This window comes from Pelophylax lessonae (assembly GCF_965119305.1).
Source record: "Pelophylax lessonae genome assembly, chromosome: 8".
NCBI classification, from domain to species: domain Eukaryota; kingdom Metazoa; phylum Chordata; class Amphibia; order Anura; family Ranidae; genus Pelophylax; species Pelophylax lessonae.
Window position 1 is genome coordinate 46,030,050 of NC_138775.1, and position 17,290 is coordinate 46,047,339.

Sequence of the window (17,290 nt, forward strand, 5' to 3'; positions counted from 1 at the left end):
CACAGAGATACCGTGACGAGATCCTGAGGCCCACTGTTGTGCCATTCATCCATGACCATTACCTCATGTCGCAGCATGCTAATGCACGGCCCCATATTGCAAGGATCTGTACACAATTCTTGGAAGCTGAAAACATCCCAGTTCTTGCATGGCCAGCCTACTCACCGAAAATGTCAACCATTGAGCATGTTTGGAATGCTCTGGATTGGCGTATACAACAGCTTGTTCCAGGTCGTGCCGAAATCCAGCAACTTTGCACAGCCATTGAAGAGGAGTGGACCAACGTTCCACAGGCCACAATCAACAACCTGATCAACTCTATGTGAAGGAGAAGTGTTGCATTGCGTGAGGCAAATGGTGGTCACACCAGATACTGACTGGTTTTCGGACCTCTCCAGACCCCCCAATACAGTAAAACCGCACATTTTAGAGTTGCCTTTTATTGTGGCCAGCCTAAGGCACGCCTGTGCAATAATCATGCTGTCTAATCAGCATCTTGATAAGCCGCCACACCTGCGAGGTGGATGGATTATCTCAGCAAAGGAGAAGTGCTCACTAACACAGATTTAGCCAGGTTTGTGAACAATATTTGAGAGAAATAGGCTTTTTGTGTACATAGAAAAAGTCTTAGATCTTTGAGTTTTGTGTTTATAATTTTGTTTAGTTGAGAAAGTTTGAATTCTCTAAATATTGGTTCCAGATAGCTAAGATGTCATTGCGCTGCTGCAAGTAGAGATAGTGTAGCAATCTATACATCAATCTTGGATAACTGACCTGATATCACAGCATATACACTACAAAGAGGACTGCCACATCAAATAATTTTCATGTCAAAAACAAAGGTCAAATTGTTAGACCTGTTGCTACACATAGAAGATGACTGTTACTGTCTGTTTCTTCGGTATAGTGATATACAAAGGGGGAATATGGTAGCGATGTATAAACATCTTAATGGTGATTTTAGCAAAGGGAGGAAGCTATTCAGTCTAAGGTCGCATAACAGGACATGTGGCCACTCAATGAAGTAGGAGGAGTAGCGTGTAGGTGGGATGCAGTGTGGTGCAGAGGCAATAATTCACACAGGCAGGTGCAATATAAAACTTGCATTTGTATTGAAGTAATGCAGCAACAGTTCACAATAGACTCAGTGGGACAGCCACCCAGCTGGGCACACTCACAATTCCCAATGGCATGAAGAAGAATGTTCCAGCCAAACCAACAGCATCTGTTGAGAAGGGATAGAATACAGCCTGACTGTCTCCTATCCAATCAGGAAGGTATCCAGAGAGATGAGACTGTAAACTTTCCTTCCTCATCAGGAACTTTTCTCTATTGCTAATACTGTCCCTAACAGATTGGGTATCTTCCCCTACACTGCCCACTCACATTAAAGCATGCCAAACTCAGGGGCCAGGGTCTTAACCACTTACCGCAAATCAACGTAATAAGTGGCTGTACCGGGGTGATGCCTGCAGCTAGAGGCATCATCCCAATACCATTTATTAGAGCCGAGGGTCGGCTTTCAGACAGTAATGATCGATGCGGCTTGGGAGCCACTCGATCATTACCCCAGCGAGCGGGAGGGGATGCCCCCCCCTCCCGCCGCCTTCCGTGGTTCTGCCCGGGTCTCCTGTCCGCTGGTTGGTTGGAGTCCTGATCAAAGCCGATGTGGCTTTGATCGGGTCTCCGATGACGTAACCCGGATGCGGCGTCCATGACGTCACGTCTGAGTTACTCGGTTGCTGAATTTAAAGAGTGACAGTAGTCAAAAATGCAGTTTTCACCATTTTGAATACATTGAAGTGTAGTGGAGGGGTCTGGGGTCTTTTAGACCCTCGATCCCTCCATAAAGAGTACCTGTCACTGCCTATTACTGTCACAAGGGATGGTTACATTGCTTGTGACAGCAATATAAGTGATCAGATTTTTTTTTTTTTTTAAAAACCTGTGCTAAAATTTAAAAAATTAATAAAATAAATAGGGAAAAAAAAGAAAAAAATTTAACCATCCCCGTCACCGTGAGTTCGCGCACAAAAGAAAACGTATATTGAAGTCACGCCCGCAAATTAAATTGCTGTTCAAACCACACATGTGAGGTATTGCCGCGATCACCAGAGTGAGAGCAATAATTTAAAAAAAAGAGCTACTCTCTAACTCTAAACTGGTAACCGTTAACATTTTCTAAAACGTCGCCTATGGAGATTTTTATTGACCGTAGTTTGTCGCCATTCCGCGGGGGTGTGCAAATTTTAAACCGTAACATGTTGGGTATCTATTTACTCAGCGCGACATCATCTTTCACCAATTACAAAAAAAAATGGGCTAACTTTACTGCTTAGTTTTTTTTAAATGCAGTGAAATTTAATTTTTCCAAACAAATGGCGTTTGAAACAGCACTGCGCAAATACCGCGTGACAAAAAAATATTGCGGTGACCGCCATTTTATTTTTCCATATATAATGTTTGGGGGTTCTAAGTAGTTTTCTAGCAAAAAATACTGATTTTTTTTTTTTTTACTTTCAATAATTTTTATTGAAATATTAGAAAACCTACAGGATGCATTGTTTAAACAGTTTACAGAACTGGAACATGTTTCAAAAGTAACAGTGATAACATAGTCAAAAGGGAATCAGAGAAACAAAGGATCAAATGAACAATTAGTTGAGGAGCTACAACTTAAGAACACCATGTATTTATGAATGTTATCAACAGGAAGGTATGAAGTATTTACTGTGTATCCAGATTTGCCAGTCATTGTGAAATTTGGGTCCTCGAAATGCTGAGTATGCATACGCTCTTTATAAGGAACATTGTACATTCACCAATCGTACCACTTCCAAGTGAGATGGCGCGGTGGATTGTTTCCAATACCGTGCAATGGTAGTTATTGCTGCGATCAGCGTGTGTACGTAAACCGTTCTCATATGGGGTGGTATTGTTTCCAATCCCAGGGAAAGAAGGGCCATAGCAGGGTTGGGTTTAACTAGTATGCCAGTAATGGTAGCGAGAACCTCAAAAAACCCTTCTCCAGAAACTGGATAGCCCTTTGCAGGACCAGAAAATGTGCACAATTGTGCCCACCTGGTCACAATTTCGCCAGCATAAAGGACTCTGGGTATGGTATATTTTGGACAGGCGGTATGGTGAGGATTTTTTGTGCTTGTTCCCAGTGGTTGACACTTTGAGTTGCTTTGTATGAGGTGCGAATGGCCAGTTTCCATTGCGTTTCCGAGAAGGACGATTGAAGCTCTTCCTCCCATGTAGTCATGTGTTGTGTTTTGTAGAAGGACAGCTTTTGCACAAAAAAATTGTAAAAAAAGGGATATGCCTCTCGTTAGGGTGAGAGGATCAGTGAAAAATTTCCATATCTGAGTAGGAAGGTGCAATACTGGCGGGAATACTCGAAATGCTGTTATATGCGTAGATGGCCTGTGCAGGTAGTGTAAATTCACTCTGGAGCGCGGCAAAAGATTTGATAGTTTTGTTGCGCCACAGTGAGAATGCCCTCCGAAGTGAATTTAGTAGTGTTGACAGAGAGGAGGAGAACATCTAATGTGGCGAGTGGTAGTGGAACCATTGTGGATAGTGTGGACCGAGGGAGTTGAGGGATAAGGAGCCTCCATGATTTTAGTGAGGCCTGTGTGGTAATAGGGAGTGTGTAAGGCTATCAGTCTCCACAAGTCTGCTATCAGCAGAGTACTGAGGTCACCTGTTTTAGATAGCGTGGATTCTATAGAGAGCTATGTAAGGGCATTCTGACTAGCAAACCAGTGGTTTAGGGGGGCCAAACGGGATGCATGGTAATAATCCAGAATATCCGGGAGTCCTAGACCTCCCACTGATTTGTGTCGTACCATGTGTGAATGAGCACATCTCGCCCGTTTTTTTTCCCAGACAAATGTGAGAAGCAGTTTAGAAAGGGTATTTATATAACTTTTGGGAATGTGTATTGGGAGGGTGCAGAAAATGTACAGTATTTTGGGTAGACAGACCATTTTAAAGGCCGCAATCCTACCAGTCCAGGACATTTCAGTTGATTTAAGTTTTGTAATACAGTATCTGCTGAGATGGACGTTATGAGGGGTTTTAAATTGGAGGTTACTAGACCACAAGTGGGGAAGGACAAATTGATGCATAAGTAGGGTAATGTCTGTGCAGTCCAAGTATACGGCAAGTGCGTTTGTAGGTGTGTATGTGAGGCGGTGTGCATGCCCATGTCGAGTATTACAGATTTGCTAAAGTTAACTTTATAATACGTTTTTTTACTGAAGGTTGGAAGGATTTGATGGGCTGTTGGAAGGGACACAATGGGATTCGTGAGGCTGAGTATCACATCATCAGTGAAAAGTGTGATGACATGTTGGGAGCGTTGGAATTTAAATCCTGAAACCAGGGGGTCCTGTCGGAGTGATTCAGCCAAAGGTTCAATTAGAAGGTTGAAAATAAGGGGTGAGAGAGGGCAGCCCTGGCGTGTGCCATTTTTTATGGGAAAAGATTTGTACAAAAGACCAGCTGATAGTACTTTAGCTGACGGAGATGAGTATAAGGTAAGTATGGCGGATAGGATTGGGCCAGAGAAACCGAATCTCTCCAGGACTGCTCTCATGTATCCCCAATGAACGCGGTCAAACACCTTCTCTGCATCAATAGAGAGAAGCAGAGAAGGCGTTTTCGTGCGCTCGGCATGATGAATCAGGTTTATTACTCTTTGGTGGCGTCCGGTGCTTGTCGCCTTTAACAAATCCCATCTGGTCCCCCCCAATCAATGTAGGGAGGATTGGTGCCAGTCTATTAGCGATGAGTTTGGCAAAAAAAATGTATATATCGTTATTTAACAGAGAAATGGGTCTGAAATTGGCAGGTGCATTGGGGGGTTTACCAGGTTTGGGGTGGGTGGTAATATTCACTTGAAGCATTTCTTGCGGAAAGCTACCAGTGGTTATAGCATTAGAGAACAGTGTCAACATGTAAGGTGAAAGTGTTTCTTGTAGGGTACAATAATATTCATTGGTCAAGCCGTCTGGACCAGGGGATTTATTTAGAGGGAGAGATTTTAGCGTTTTGATCAATTCTTGGGGTGTAAAGGGGTTATTAAGTTGTGATAAGGAGTCAGCTGAGAGAGTTGGCAAGTGTAATTGCCGGAGAAAGTTTTGAATGTCCGCGTCAGTAGGTTGAGGGGTGTGTGGGTCTTTGTCGAGATTGTATAAGGAGCTATAGTAGTCGGCAAACGCATCCGCAATTTTCTGAGGATGCGTTAGCTTCATACCGGTTTGTGGGTGAATGACATAATCTATTTTGGTTTTGACTCTCCTTGCTTTTAGCCAGGAGGCCAGAAATTTGCCAGCCTTATTGTGGGATGAATAATATTGCAAACGTAGACGTGCCATCATTTTGTCATGCTGTTCTGTTAGGAGTCTACGAAGGTCTGAGCGAAGGGATGTTAGTTTTGAGGCATGAGAAGGGGATGGAGTGGTTTTATTGAGCTCTCTAAGGAGTGGATCTCTGTTATGAGAGTTATGTGCATTTTATTGTGGAATTTCTTTTTCAATCGAGAGCCCAGTTGGATAAGAATACCCCTGGCAAAAGCCTTATGTGCGTTCCACAAAATAGAAGGGTTTACCTCCGGAGTATCATTGTTGCTGAAGAATTCATGCATTTGGGATTGCAGTTGTTTAAGGGAATCGGGGTCAGAGAGGATGGAGTTGTTGCAGCGCCATATAAATGAAGAGGGGGTAGCTGGACCTGTGGAGATGGACATATGGATGGCGGCATGATCCGACCATGTGATGTGGGATATAGATGTGTCAAGAATAAGTGGTAGGGTGTGTGAATCAACTAGGAACATATCTATCTGGGTGTAGGTATTGTGACAGGCCAAGAAGAAGGAATAGTCCGGCTCCTCTGCGTGTTGGTAGCGCCATACATCATGGAGCCCCTCAGAGTGTAAAAAGAGTAGCAAGAATGGGCATAGTAGATTTTCCCCTGGAGGAGGAGTCCATGGCATGGTTCGCCACCAAGTTAAAATCACCGCACATGATCAGCCTTCCTACTCTCAGTTTTGTAACCTTTGAGCATAGTCTACGCAGGAATCTCAGTTGATGTTTGTTGGGGGCATATACATTCACAGTTGTGTAGGGGCAATTATCAATAAAAAATACTGATTTTAACTTGTAAACAACATGTGTCAAAAATGGCCTCGGTCCTTAAGTGGTTAATAGACTCTGCCACACCTAAGTTGGCCACCAGAGTCACATGGGTGGCCAGCATCCAATTGGTTCACTGCCCTAGTGACTCAAGAAACCATAGAGGAACCCTGTTCCCCATGAATTCCTCTCCCTCTGCGTTGCAGCTAGGGGTGAGTGCCACCAGCAGTGGAGACAGCAGACTGCACCTGCCTACAAGTGGTTTAATCTTAAACTTCATAAGGGGTTCTTTACTGCATCTTAGCGAGTACATAAACACACACACCTACACAAGTTGAACTGGATGGACTGATGTCTTCATTCAACCTTACCAACTATGTAAATATGTATATTCAGTATATTGTATATACTACTGTTTGGCTTATTGTCACTGTGAAGTTTGGACTTGTGGAAAGGCAACAGAACTAGTAAATAGGTGCAGCAAGATCTTAAAGAAAATGTACAGTTGTTTCAGTATTTTAAAATATACCTATAAAAGAGATCAGCTTGATGAAACAAATTTTATCAATGCTCTGGAGTCTTAATATGGAAGGTGTGGGTGGGTTACCAATGAAACGCACTGCACTGAGACACCAAAAGGTTTTCCACCTTGCACGAACGAGGGTCATGCTAAAGGGCAAGAATTTATTGACAGGTGCATTTTACCTGCATTTAAGCTCTGCCTGACTTGGTTCAAGCTGATTTTGCATTCTGCTAGAGGTGTATTAAGAGAAAAGTAGTTCTGATGGAAACAAAAGTCAGTCCACCCTGGCCCTGACAAAACTTGCTGAATTCCCTGGTAAAATTAGGTGCTATTTGTGATGTGACCAAAACCTCGACTCTCATCGATGTGACTGAAACATTTTGATGAAAAAAATGTTTTCAATAGACCTTTGGATTAGACTACCAGAAAACAGACCTGAACTTATTTTACTACAAACATTCATTTATGACTTGGATCTGAGCATGTCTTTTTATGGTAGTGAATGGGTGAATAACATTGTGAATATTTATGCATATTACACATCAGAGTATACAGAAACAGAATAAAAACAAGTACGAAGTCACAAGTTCTGTTTTATGTTTCTCTTCTATAGGAACACAACATCCCCCCCTGCTGATTCTCATCCCACTCGGTTCTTTTCATGGAACATATGAAAGCTTTAAAACTAAATAATTAAAATGAAATTGGATCCTAAAATATCATCTTTGTTGTGCGGCCCAGGAGTAACAAGCATGAATAAGTCTACCTTGTAAAGGAGGAAACCAGGAAAGATAGGAACTCTTCTTGTTTTTCTATAGTTGTTAGGGTTTAGTGTGTTTTGGATATTTACTGTTAAGTCTCAGCCATCAATATTTGTAAGACCAATCACTTTTACATTCAATTCTGTGCCCTTAATGGTTACCCATTAGAATTTTTTTTTTTTTACCATAATTAATTTTTCTATAATTTTGAAAAATTATAGAAGATACAAAGAAATAGGGCACAAGAATAATATATTCAAACAATGCGTCACTACCAATAAAAGCAGCATAGGAATCCAGGCATGTTGACTGTTAGCCTTTTTTTATCATACATTTTTGTTATTTTAAAAAATTATAAAAGATACAAAAAATAAGGCACATGAATCATATCTTCAAAGATTGCACCAGTGGCAATAGGCATCATTAGAAATTTTGGTCATGAGACAGATAGGAATTATCAACAATAATCTTCTAGGTAACCATAAGGAAGAGATTAAATAAAAAAAAAAAAAAAAAATACAATTCTCATTGCAAGTTTCCTTTCTTTTATGTAGGACTGCCATCAGAAATCATAGGGTACCTTACTAGATGGTGTCTCAGTCCCCTTACACACTGCTACACATTGTTGTACTTTAGCAAATACCATTAAATGGCTTTTTACTATCTAGAACAGTGATGGCGAACCTTGGCACCCCAGATGTTTTGGAAATACATTTCCCTTGATGCTCAACTACACTGCAGAGTGCATGAGCATCATGGGAAATGTAGTTCCAAAACATCTGGGGTGCCAAGGTTTCCCATCACTGATCTAGAAGCTGAACAATTACAAGCACTGGGACCTCATCAATATAGTCATTTTATTACAAACATATGAAGAAATAAAGGAAGAACAGGAAACGTCTTTCCTTTATTCCAAATCAGCATAGGATACAAGATAAACCCAAATGCATTACTTGCTGTACAAATCACTTTGTCAAGAATTACTTAGATGCATGTTTAGCTCCACTTTATATACATTTCTAGTATTCCAGATACAAGTTTGTTTGTTTTTTTACAGTGAAAAGATAAACTTTCTTTTAAGGTAAAAAGTTGCTAGAATATTTTTCATTTAGTTCTGGCCTAAAAAAAAAAAAAAAATACCCCCGGGACAGTCAGGGCTAGTGCATTTCAGCAATGTTAGCCTCTGAACTGTCCCCGGGTTCACTTACCTTTTAGAAGAAATACTTACCTTGAAAATGTCTTGTCCAGCGCTGCCATCTCAGGTGTGGGCAGCTGAAGCCAGAGCGTCCTCTTTGGTGTCCTCTTCGGCGACGTCAGAGTCCCTGAATGCCCTGCATTGGCCCTGATCATCACTTCCGGTGCAGGCGTGTCATCCCTGCACATGCATGCACAGAAGCTGTTTAGTAGGGAATGACGCGCCTGCACTGGAAGTGACAAGCGGGGCCGGTGCAGGCGCATTAACTCCTGGGAGCGATGACGTTTGGCTCCCAGGAGTCAATGCAAGCAGGAAGTCATGGAGCGGGCCGCGGCCACAGAGGGAGGAAGTGGAAGGAAGGTAAGTATATTTTCTTCAAAAACAAGGTAAGTAAAGCAATAAAAAAAATTGTGATTATCCAGTTCTTTTTCAGGTTACTTAGAGCAAGCGGTTGTCAAATTTTCGTTTTGAGGCTGGAACTCAACTTTAACAATACCTAAAAGATTGTTAGTCTGCTATCTCATGCCTGAAATTAGCAGCTCTGTCCTACTCGTCTTTTCTGACGCTTACATCATCCTTTTTTCCAGTATGACAAGAAATGTCAATTCTAGATGGCTGGGCCTAATACTGACAGTCGAATACACAGAACTAATGGTTTTAATTCTCTGATAACGGTCTTACCCTTGTTCCTCCTTCTGAGTATTACATTTGTGCTAATTACATCTACAAACTAACATTTTGATGAAGCTACAGTAACATTTAAAATTAATTGGCAGGAAATATACAACCTCCAAGCAGATTTTAATCATCTTATGGCTAAAATAACACCCTCCATACTGGGAGAGCCAAACGCAAAACAGTTTTTATTGGAAGGACCAAAGAATGTCTCTCTGTCTTCTTCCATCATAGCATTACGCCTAATACCAAAAAACAGGTCCACAATAAGAAGCCACCGCTTTATCAAGCCAATGCAAACATAATGCAATTAAATAGAGGTCTAACCTGCAATGTTGGTTCTGGCAATACTCAGCGTCTGCGCTCTGTTCTCGCAGGAAGGCATATGGATCTGAACAGAGAGCTTATCTTCATTTCCGTTGTGTCCCACAGAAGAGCTGTCTGAGAGAGAATATATCATATAAAATACATTTCTTCTTATCTGCATGTTTTAAATTGCAAGTGGATTTTTATTAGTTCTGAGATCTTTCCCTGCTGTTCCTCTGATAAGCCATAACTTAGAGGAGATATTTCCATTTTATTCACTTGCAATGCCTGCACTATGTTTCATAACTAAGGTGACCAATTTAGTCTCCAAGCTGAGCTTCAATTTCTCAAATAAGTGCTTTGTTATTTTGTTTATGGCTTTTTTCTGTTTGATTTTCATTTTTCTGCAATTTCCAGGTCTTTATCTATACTCTGAGTAATGCAGGAGCTAGAGTGACACATTCAAGTGATATACAGTCCCAGGAACTATGACATGTGAATGCCAATGTCCTTGCTAATATTGGGACTCTCAGTTTTTGCATGACACTTGCAATTTAACAGTAAATCTATGCCAGAGTGGCGGTCAATCTATGCCACGGTATCAACAACAGTGCCACAGAGGAAGCATGTGTAAACATTAATGCCTCATTCACATGGCCCTAAAAAAATGCAGCTATAACAATTTTTTATTTATGAATCTGAATGAAGCTGCATTGTTTTTAATAGAGACATTCAGACAGGTGTGTAATCATGCACTGCATTCAGATCTGTAACCAAAAATCTATATCTGAGGACATGCATATATACATATACCACTGAGAAAAAGAACATGACAATTTTTCCATATTAAAAAACAGATCTATTCACCGATCATGTATGCAGGAACTTTTGTTCCTTGACTAATGATCAGTAATTTTTTTTTTACAGCAGTGTTACGGGAATGTGAATGTGCCATAAATGTTTAGTTCAACTACAAAATATCAACCTGATGGTATAGAACACCAGAACTCCTTCACCATTTCAACCCATCCCTACCAAATACATGTTGGCGCTGGTCACAAGACTCGGGATCTCTACTTCACATCTGGTGGGATTGCCCACGCATACAAACCTTTTGGTCACAAGTCCACCAGATAATTTCAAAGGTATCCTCATACACTCTAGATTATAATCCTGCTCAATTTTACTACACCATCCCAACATACCATTCACCTCCTATCGAAAGACTATACCCATCCACCTCATTAATGCAGCCAAACTATGTATACCCCTACATTGGGGTACCACACATGTCCCTTCCATGAGGGAATCAAGAAGATTAACAAAATCTCAGAGATGGAGGAAATCATACACATCGCGAAAGACACCCCAACAAAATTCTTAAATACATGCACACGTTGGATTCAGTTCCAATTGACGAAACACTACTCTGACCTCATGGGCACAGACAACACCCACATCCCTTGCTGAGGGTTCTCTTTCTCAATGGCTCAGATAAGACGTGAATTATACTTTATTAGCCGTTCTTTAGCAAAAAAGGGTCATCCCTCCCTAAACCAGGGTTGTGTAGGGAGACCCCCAACACATTTCAACCACCTCCCACTTCGTATAGGTTAGCAAGCTGGATATTCCAGCGAACTTAAACCCAGCTCCTATTATATCAACGTTCACCTAAACATATGATGTTTCCCCAAGTGGCTATTAACTAGGCTCCAGTAGCCTGTATGTCGACCTTTTGGGACTTCACTGCTATAACCCTTTGTATACTGTATGACGCTTTACCAGAAGCTAGTATTGTAGACACTCTGTAACCTTATACTCTAACTACATCCTTCTCCCCTTGCATCCCCCCCTACCCTGTTATAAACTTGACCTCAAATGTCATCTCAAAACGACAGAATTTATACCCATTAGGTTTTGGGCTTAGTGTTACTCTTGATACCTTGTATTTTTCTCTGTTGTTCACTGTTATTATTGTATTGATGTTTACCATTTCTGTACTATGCACTTTTTATTTCTCAATAAAACTTTTATGGAAACATAAATGTTTAGTTATGAAATCTTTCTCAATACCTTATCACCTTTGTATGTTGATAATGAATTGCTACTGATTGCAAGACTGTGCCTGATTCAATGATTTAAAGAATTAGAAAGTAAAAATAAATAACCCAACTAAAGGGCCTTAAAAAAAAAAAAAGAAAAAAAAAAAGGAAAATCAGTCCTGCTTACTGGTTTAGTCTCATCACTGCAAACTGAGACATAGCAACTTATTTGTAGGGAATGTCCCTCTTTTGGAACCAAAACCACACTGTCACTCTTTCTTCCTCAATTTTCTCTCTTTTTGGTCTGATGCATAGAACTTTATAAAAAAAAAAAAAAAAGCACAACTTTACACCCAACAGTGTTATACTCTAAATAAGTGTTTCTCAACTCTGGTCCTCAGGGCACACGAACAGGCCAGGTTGGCAGGAAAACTGAAATACATCACAGGTGATATCATTTGCTGCTCAGTGACTGCAATATTCTAGTCTGCATCTCCCCATAGTAATACTTAAAATCTGGCCTGTTAGTGTGCCGGAGAGGACCAGAGTTGAGAAACACTGCTCTAAATAACTGCACTTGTTAGTTTAAAAAAGCCAGTATAAAACAAAAACCTGTTACTAAAAAAAAAAAAAAAAAAAAAGGCTTGTTGGTTTAATCCATTCCCAACCAGGGTTCTGTGGAACCTTAAGGTTCCCCCAAAAGTAGGTAGGGGTTCCATGATGAGCAATTTCTGCCTCTCAGATAAGTAACTACTTATACCGATGATATTTTTAGATACCCGTAAGGAGGGCATTCTTCCCACTAACCCCCTAAGTAGGCAGAACTCTACCCTGAACACCATGCTAATGTACTGTAAATTGAAGATATAGTTATTACTGTCAGGGGTTCCCTGAAACCTGAAAGTTATATCAACGGTTCCTCCCTGTTAGAAGGGTTGAGAAAGGCTGGTTTAATCAACCATTTTCTGCATATTATTTCTTCAATATCTAGAAACAGGACATGGGTGTATCCTTACTTTTGAATTTTTTTTAGCAACGCCTTTTTAGAAATATTCCAACTAAGATACAGTACCTTATCTAGTTTTGTGTTGATTTACGTTATATGCTCTATTTGTTTGTAATGTTCTAGAGGGAATTTGACTTGTATCATAGAAGTGAACCAGGTAAAACTTGGGTACATAAACATTGGTTCATGTCCTTAACCTAGTCTATACTAATGGCTTTAGATATCAGACAAAAGGACAAATTAGTAACTATAGAAGAATTACTAAGCGCCTTGTAGCGAGCTATAACCCATATCAAACAAACATAATTTTTACTTTAGGGAATTTACTTTGTTAAATCCAAATGGGAGCCATTGTAAAGGGTTACTCTTCTGTGAATTTCATCATTTTTTAATGCCTAAAGTGATTGTAAAGCTTCATTTTTTTATTTTATTAAAATTAACAAACATCTTATACCTACCTGCTCTGTGCAAGCAGCTTGCGATGGGGGCACTGGATTAAGATCAGGTTCAGTTATGTATTTAGGGGGGGGGGGGGCTGTGGGGGGAGCTGCACACAGAAGTTTTTTTTCCTTCTTGCATAGAATGCAGGAAGGTAAAAAGTCTTCAGCCTTAACGACCACTTTAAAGGAATTTTAGTTTAGTTCTCTATTTAGGGCTGTTAAGATATACAAATACTGTAACTAAAATAAAACTAATATAAAACACAAATGCCCATTGGTGACTGATTCTCTTTATAGGGCAGATTTACTTTAAAGTTTCATCCCTCAATAGAGACTCTGCAGAAAGGTCTTCTTTCAGCTGTGACATGATATTGATAAACTTTGCTTTTTACTTGATCTACTGCTATTCCAATGGAAAATCCTCTAGAGCAGCGTACAATACTGGATTTTGAGCCCTCTGACAAACTCTACATAGCTATTTCAGGGGAACTCTCATGCTTGTAAACTAACAAGCTTTGCTAAAAATCCAAACTAGACTTGTCATGGCCTTTCAGATGAAATCACAGACTTTAGTTTAGAGTCAAGGACTTCCGTGCCCCATTCCACCCATAACAATATGGTTAGTATTTCCTTACACCAAATCTCCCGTTTTGTAATATATTTCAATGTTTTTCCCCTTAAGCACAGCATTAATTTCTGCTGCTGTAATACAACATAAATTCGGTTTGTTTGTCTTCGTGATGAATGAAATCCTTGAAGTTAATCCTTACTACAAGACATGTGACCACCGCTTGTACCGCGTTCCAGGAAAATGAAATATTCGCGGTGATGTATTTGTTGTTGAGATTTCTTTTAGCGATGTTGTGGAATTATCTTTACACACAATGCTCATTTTTCTTGTGCTTCTTCCATATATCATGCAGTATCATCAATAACAAAATATTCCAGTGCCGACTGCTCATTCATCAGGATGCAGATAGCTCAGGCACTGTGCAGATGTATGATCCCTCAAAAAAAAAAAAAAAACACAATTAAGATACAGAGAGGAAAGATGCAATCCCCCCACTCTCATGTCTGCAGTTATGTTGCCAAGGCCTTTATACGGAAAACAAAAAGTATTTTAGTAAAAAATCTCCCTCCTAGAAGATCCTTCTCACTTAAACATGCTACGTATAGCAAACCTGTAAGGGCAAAGCAGCAATTTTGCTTGAATCCACCCCCACCCAGCAACACATAATCAGTTGCCTTTGCCCCCCAACCACTCTGTTCAGCTGGTGGGAACAAAAAAGAAATACCCGGTATTGGGTATTCTCGGGTATGAAGGATTATATACTCCATATAACAATAGTGGGCCAATCACCAAAGCAGTTATATAACAACAGAGTCAATAGCCCTGTCTAAGCTTTGATTTGTTAGACTGGTAGCTTATATATGATGGTTGGAGCAGCAGGGGTAAAGGAAAGGTAAACATGTGCTGCCTAGGTGTCGGGGACTAAAGTGAAATCATTTGGTTTGCCCTGCAGGGGCAACAAACTGCTATTAGGCTTTTGGAAACTGAACACGTTGAGGAAACCCTCACCAGTGGAGAACATACATATTTAAGGCATATTTCGTTCCTGGTAGTAAGTGTTTCTATAGCTATATACAGAGTCTGGTTTGGGTAGGAAAGGGTTTACACATTGCACCACATCCCAGTAATTGAATAGAGTAAAAAAATATCCAAGTAAGGTGGGACTTTTAAGGTGCTTAAGTATAGCTAGGATACACTGTAAGTGCTGCAATGTTACAGAGTTTTCCGGGATAAATCATTCTGCCTATGGTAGATTGCGAAAATTAGATGTGTGCTTTGTTCAAAGGGACATGGTAATTTTAAAGCTGGTCCATCAATGAACATCAGAGAAAAGGATTTTATGGTAAGACAAAAAATCCAATTTTCTCTTTCATTCATTGACGGACACAGCTCCAGAAACTTCTTGACCATTGGGACCTCCCAAAGAAAGCAGTGTCAAACATGAGCAATATCAAACATGAGGGGTGGAAAAAAATACAGCAGAAAAAAATTCCCAAAAGCCTAAACCTAGCCAACCAGGTAATATGAAGCTCAACCAGGAACAACTGGAGCTCACCTGAAAAAAAAACATACACCTTCAAAGTTGCAGCCAAAAGCAGCATCCGCAGATGCCAGCACATTTACTGTATAACATTTTGTAAAAGTGTGCACAGATGACCAGGTGGCCGCCTTGCTAACCTGCACCACTGACGCCTGATGGCGGAAGGCCAAGCTAAGCACCTGTGTAGAATGCGCCTTAACAGGGAACAGAGGAACCTGACCCTTGATGGAATAGGCCTGCACCACCGCCCATCTTGTCCATCTGGAAATGGTTGTGGCAGACACGACCAACCCTTTGCAAGGTCCATCCGTAAGCACAAAAAGTAAGGCTGATTTTCTAAATGACTCGGTTGCCGCAAGGTACACGCTGATCGCCCGACCCACATCCAGAGAGTACAGGGCAATCTCTTTAGGATGTTCAGGCTTAGAACACAGGGAAGGCAACACAATGTCTTCATTCATATGGAAACCAGAAAACAGCCTTAGGAAGGAACGACTGACAAGGGTGAAGCACCACTTTATCTCTGTGAACCACCAGGTAAGGTGAACGACAAGACAACGCCAGCAGATCCGACACCCTGTGTGCAGAAGTAATAGCCACCAAGAAGGCTACCTTCTGGGACAATGTAAGCAGAGGAAGCTCGCCAATATTTCCGAAAGGCGGGTACTGGAGACCCGACAGCATCAAATGGAGATCCCACGGAGGCAATGGAGACCGTATTGGGGGAGCTAAGTGGCGAACACCACGAATAAAGTTCTGGCCCCCCTTGAGGGTACCCACAGGCAGACGCTGTTCAACAACTCGTTAGAGGAATGCCAAAATCCAAGCCACCGAAATAGAACAGGGATGAACCCCAGGAGACTCACACTTCGTAATGTATGCCTTCCAGAGCAATGGTAAAATCTTCCTGGAGGTAGATTTTCTAGTCTTTTACAACATGGGAATCACTGATTCAGACAATCCCCTGTCCTTCAACACCTGGCTTTCAACAGCCAAGCCGTTAAAGCCAGCGAATGTAAAGCAGGATGGAAGATCGGCCCCTGAGCCAATAAATCTTCTCTGAGAGGAAGTCTCCAAGAGGCATTGGCGACCAGCCGTACCAAATCGGCCTACCAAGACTGGCGAGGCCAGTCTGGAGCCACTAGGATGACCAGATCTCTTCAGCCTCGATCCTTTGCAGGAGACTCGGCAGAAGTTTCAGTGGGGGGGGGAGGCGTATATCAAAAGATACTGGCCACAAGGAGACACCAGTGTGTCTGTGATGTTAACCAGAGGATCCTAAGACCTTGCCACAATTCTCTGTACCTTCCTGTTGAGATGAAAGGCTGGACAGGCTGGCAACAGTGTGGACTATTGTCCTGTACAGGGGAAGGAAGGATTAGCCCTGTCGAAGCACTGGAAAGCAAAACCACAATATCAGGGACCATCTCGAATCCCGGCTCAACAGGATCAGATTATCTAGAGTCTGTGGATCCTTGTCCCACTTGGCTAGAATCTCCCTTTGCAGAGGCTCGAGTGGAACTGTGCAAACGGAACTGCCTCGAAGTTAGACACCATCAGGCACAGTGCTGACACGCAAGTCCAGAAAGAAGACCGACTGCTGAACAACAAAAGCCAAGTCGCATCTGCAGCTTTGGAGTTTTTGTTCCCCTGGAAAAAACACCCTGGCTAAAGCCAATCCAGAGTCAGACCCAGATAGTCCAACTTGGTGGACGGAACCAGAGCAGATTTTTGGAAGTTCAATTTCCAACCGAACTCCATCAGAGTCTGCACAGTAATTTCCAGTTCGTCCCTTAGAGCAGTCAGAGACTCTGCTCGCAGAAGAAGAAGGTCCAGGTACCCAGTACTGCAATCCCCCGCTGCCGATACAATGCCAACACCGGGGCCAACACTTTTGTGAATACCCGAGGAGCTGAGGCGACCATAGGGTTATACCATGAATTGAGCATGCTCCTCGCCCACGGCAAGCGGAAGAAACGCTGATGACCGACATATATTGGAATATGAAGGTTAGCGCCCTTGATGTGGGGGATGCCACTACTGTACGAACGGACCCCATTCGGAACTTCTGTACCCGCAAAAGCAGTT

General features: G+C 41.6%; 1 protein-coding gene across 1 annotated transcript in view; it reads right to left on the bottom strand.

Annotated features, from left to right (window-relative positions):
- The window catches only part of CFAP20DC (CFAP20 domain containing), a 476,046-nt gene that overhangs the window by 256,312 nt on the left and 202,444 nt on the right, over positions 1-17,290 (bottom strand). Inside the window, exon 12 of the mRNA XM_082266497.1 lies at positions 9,625-9,738. Within this exon, the coding sequence (XP_082122623.1) occupies positions 9,625-9,738 (114 nt within the window). The remainder of the gene's footprint in view (positions 1-9,624; positions 9,739-17,290) is intronic.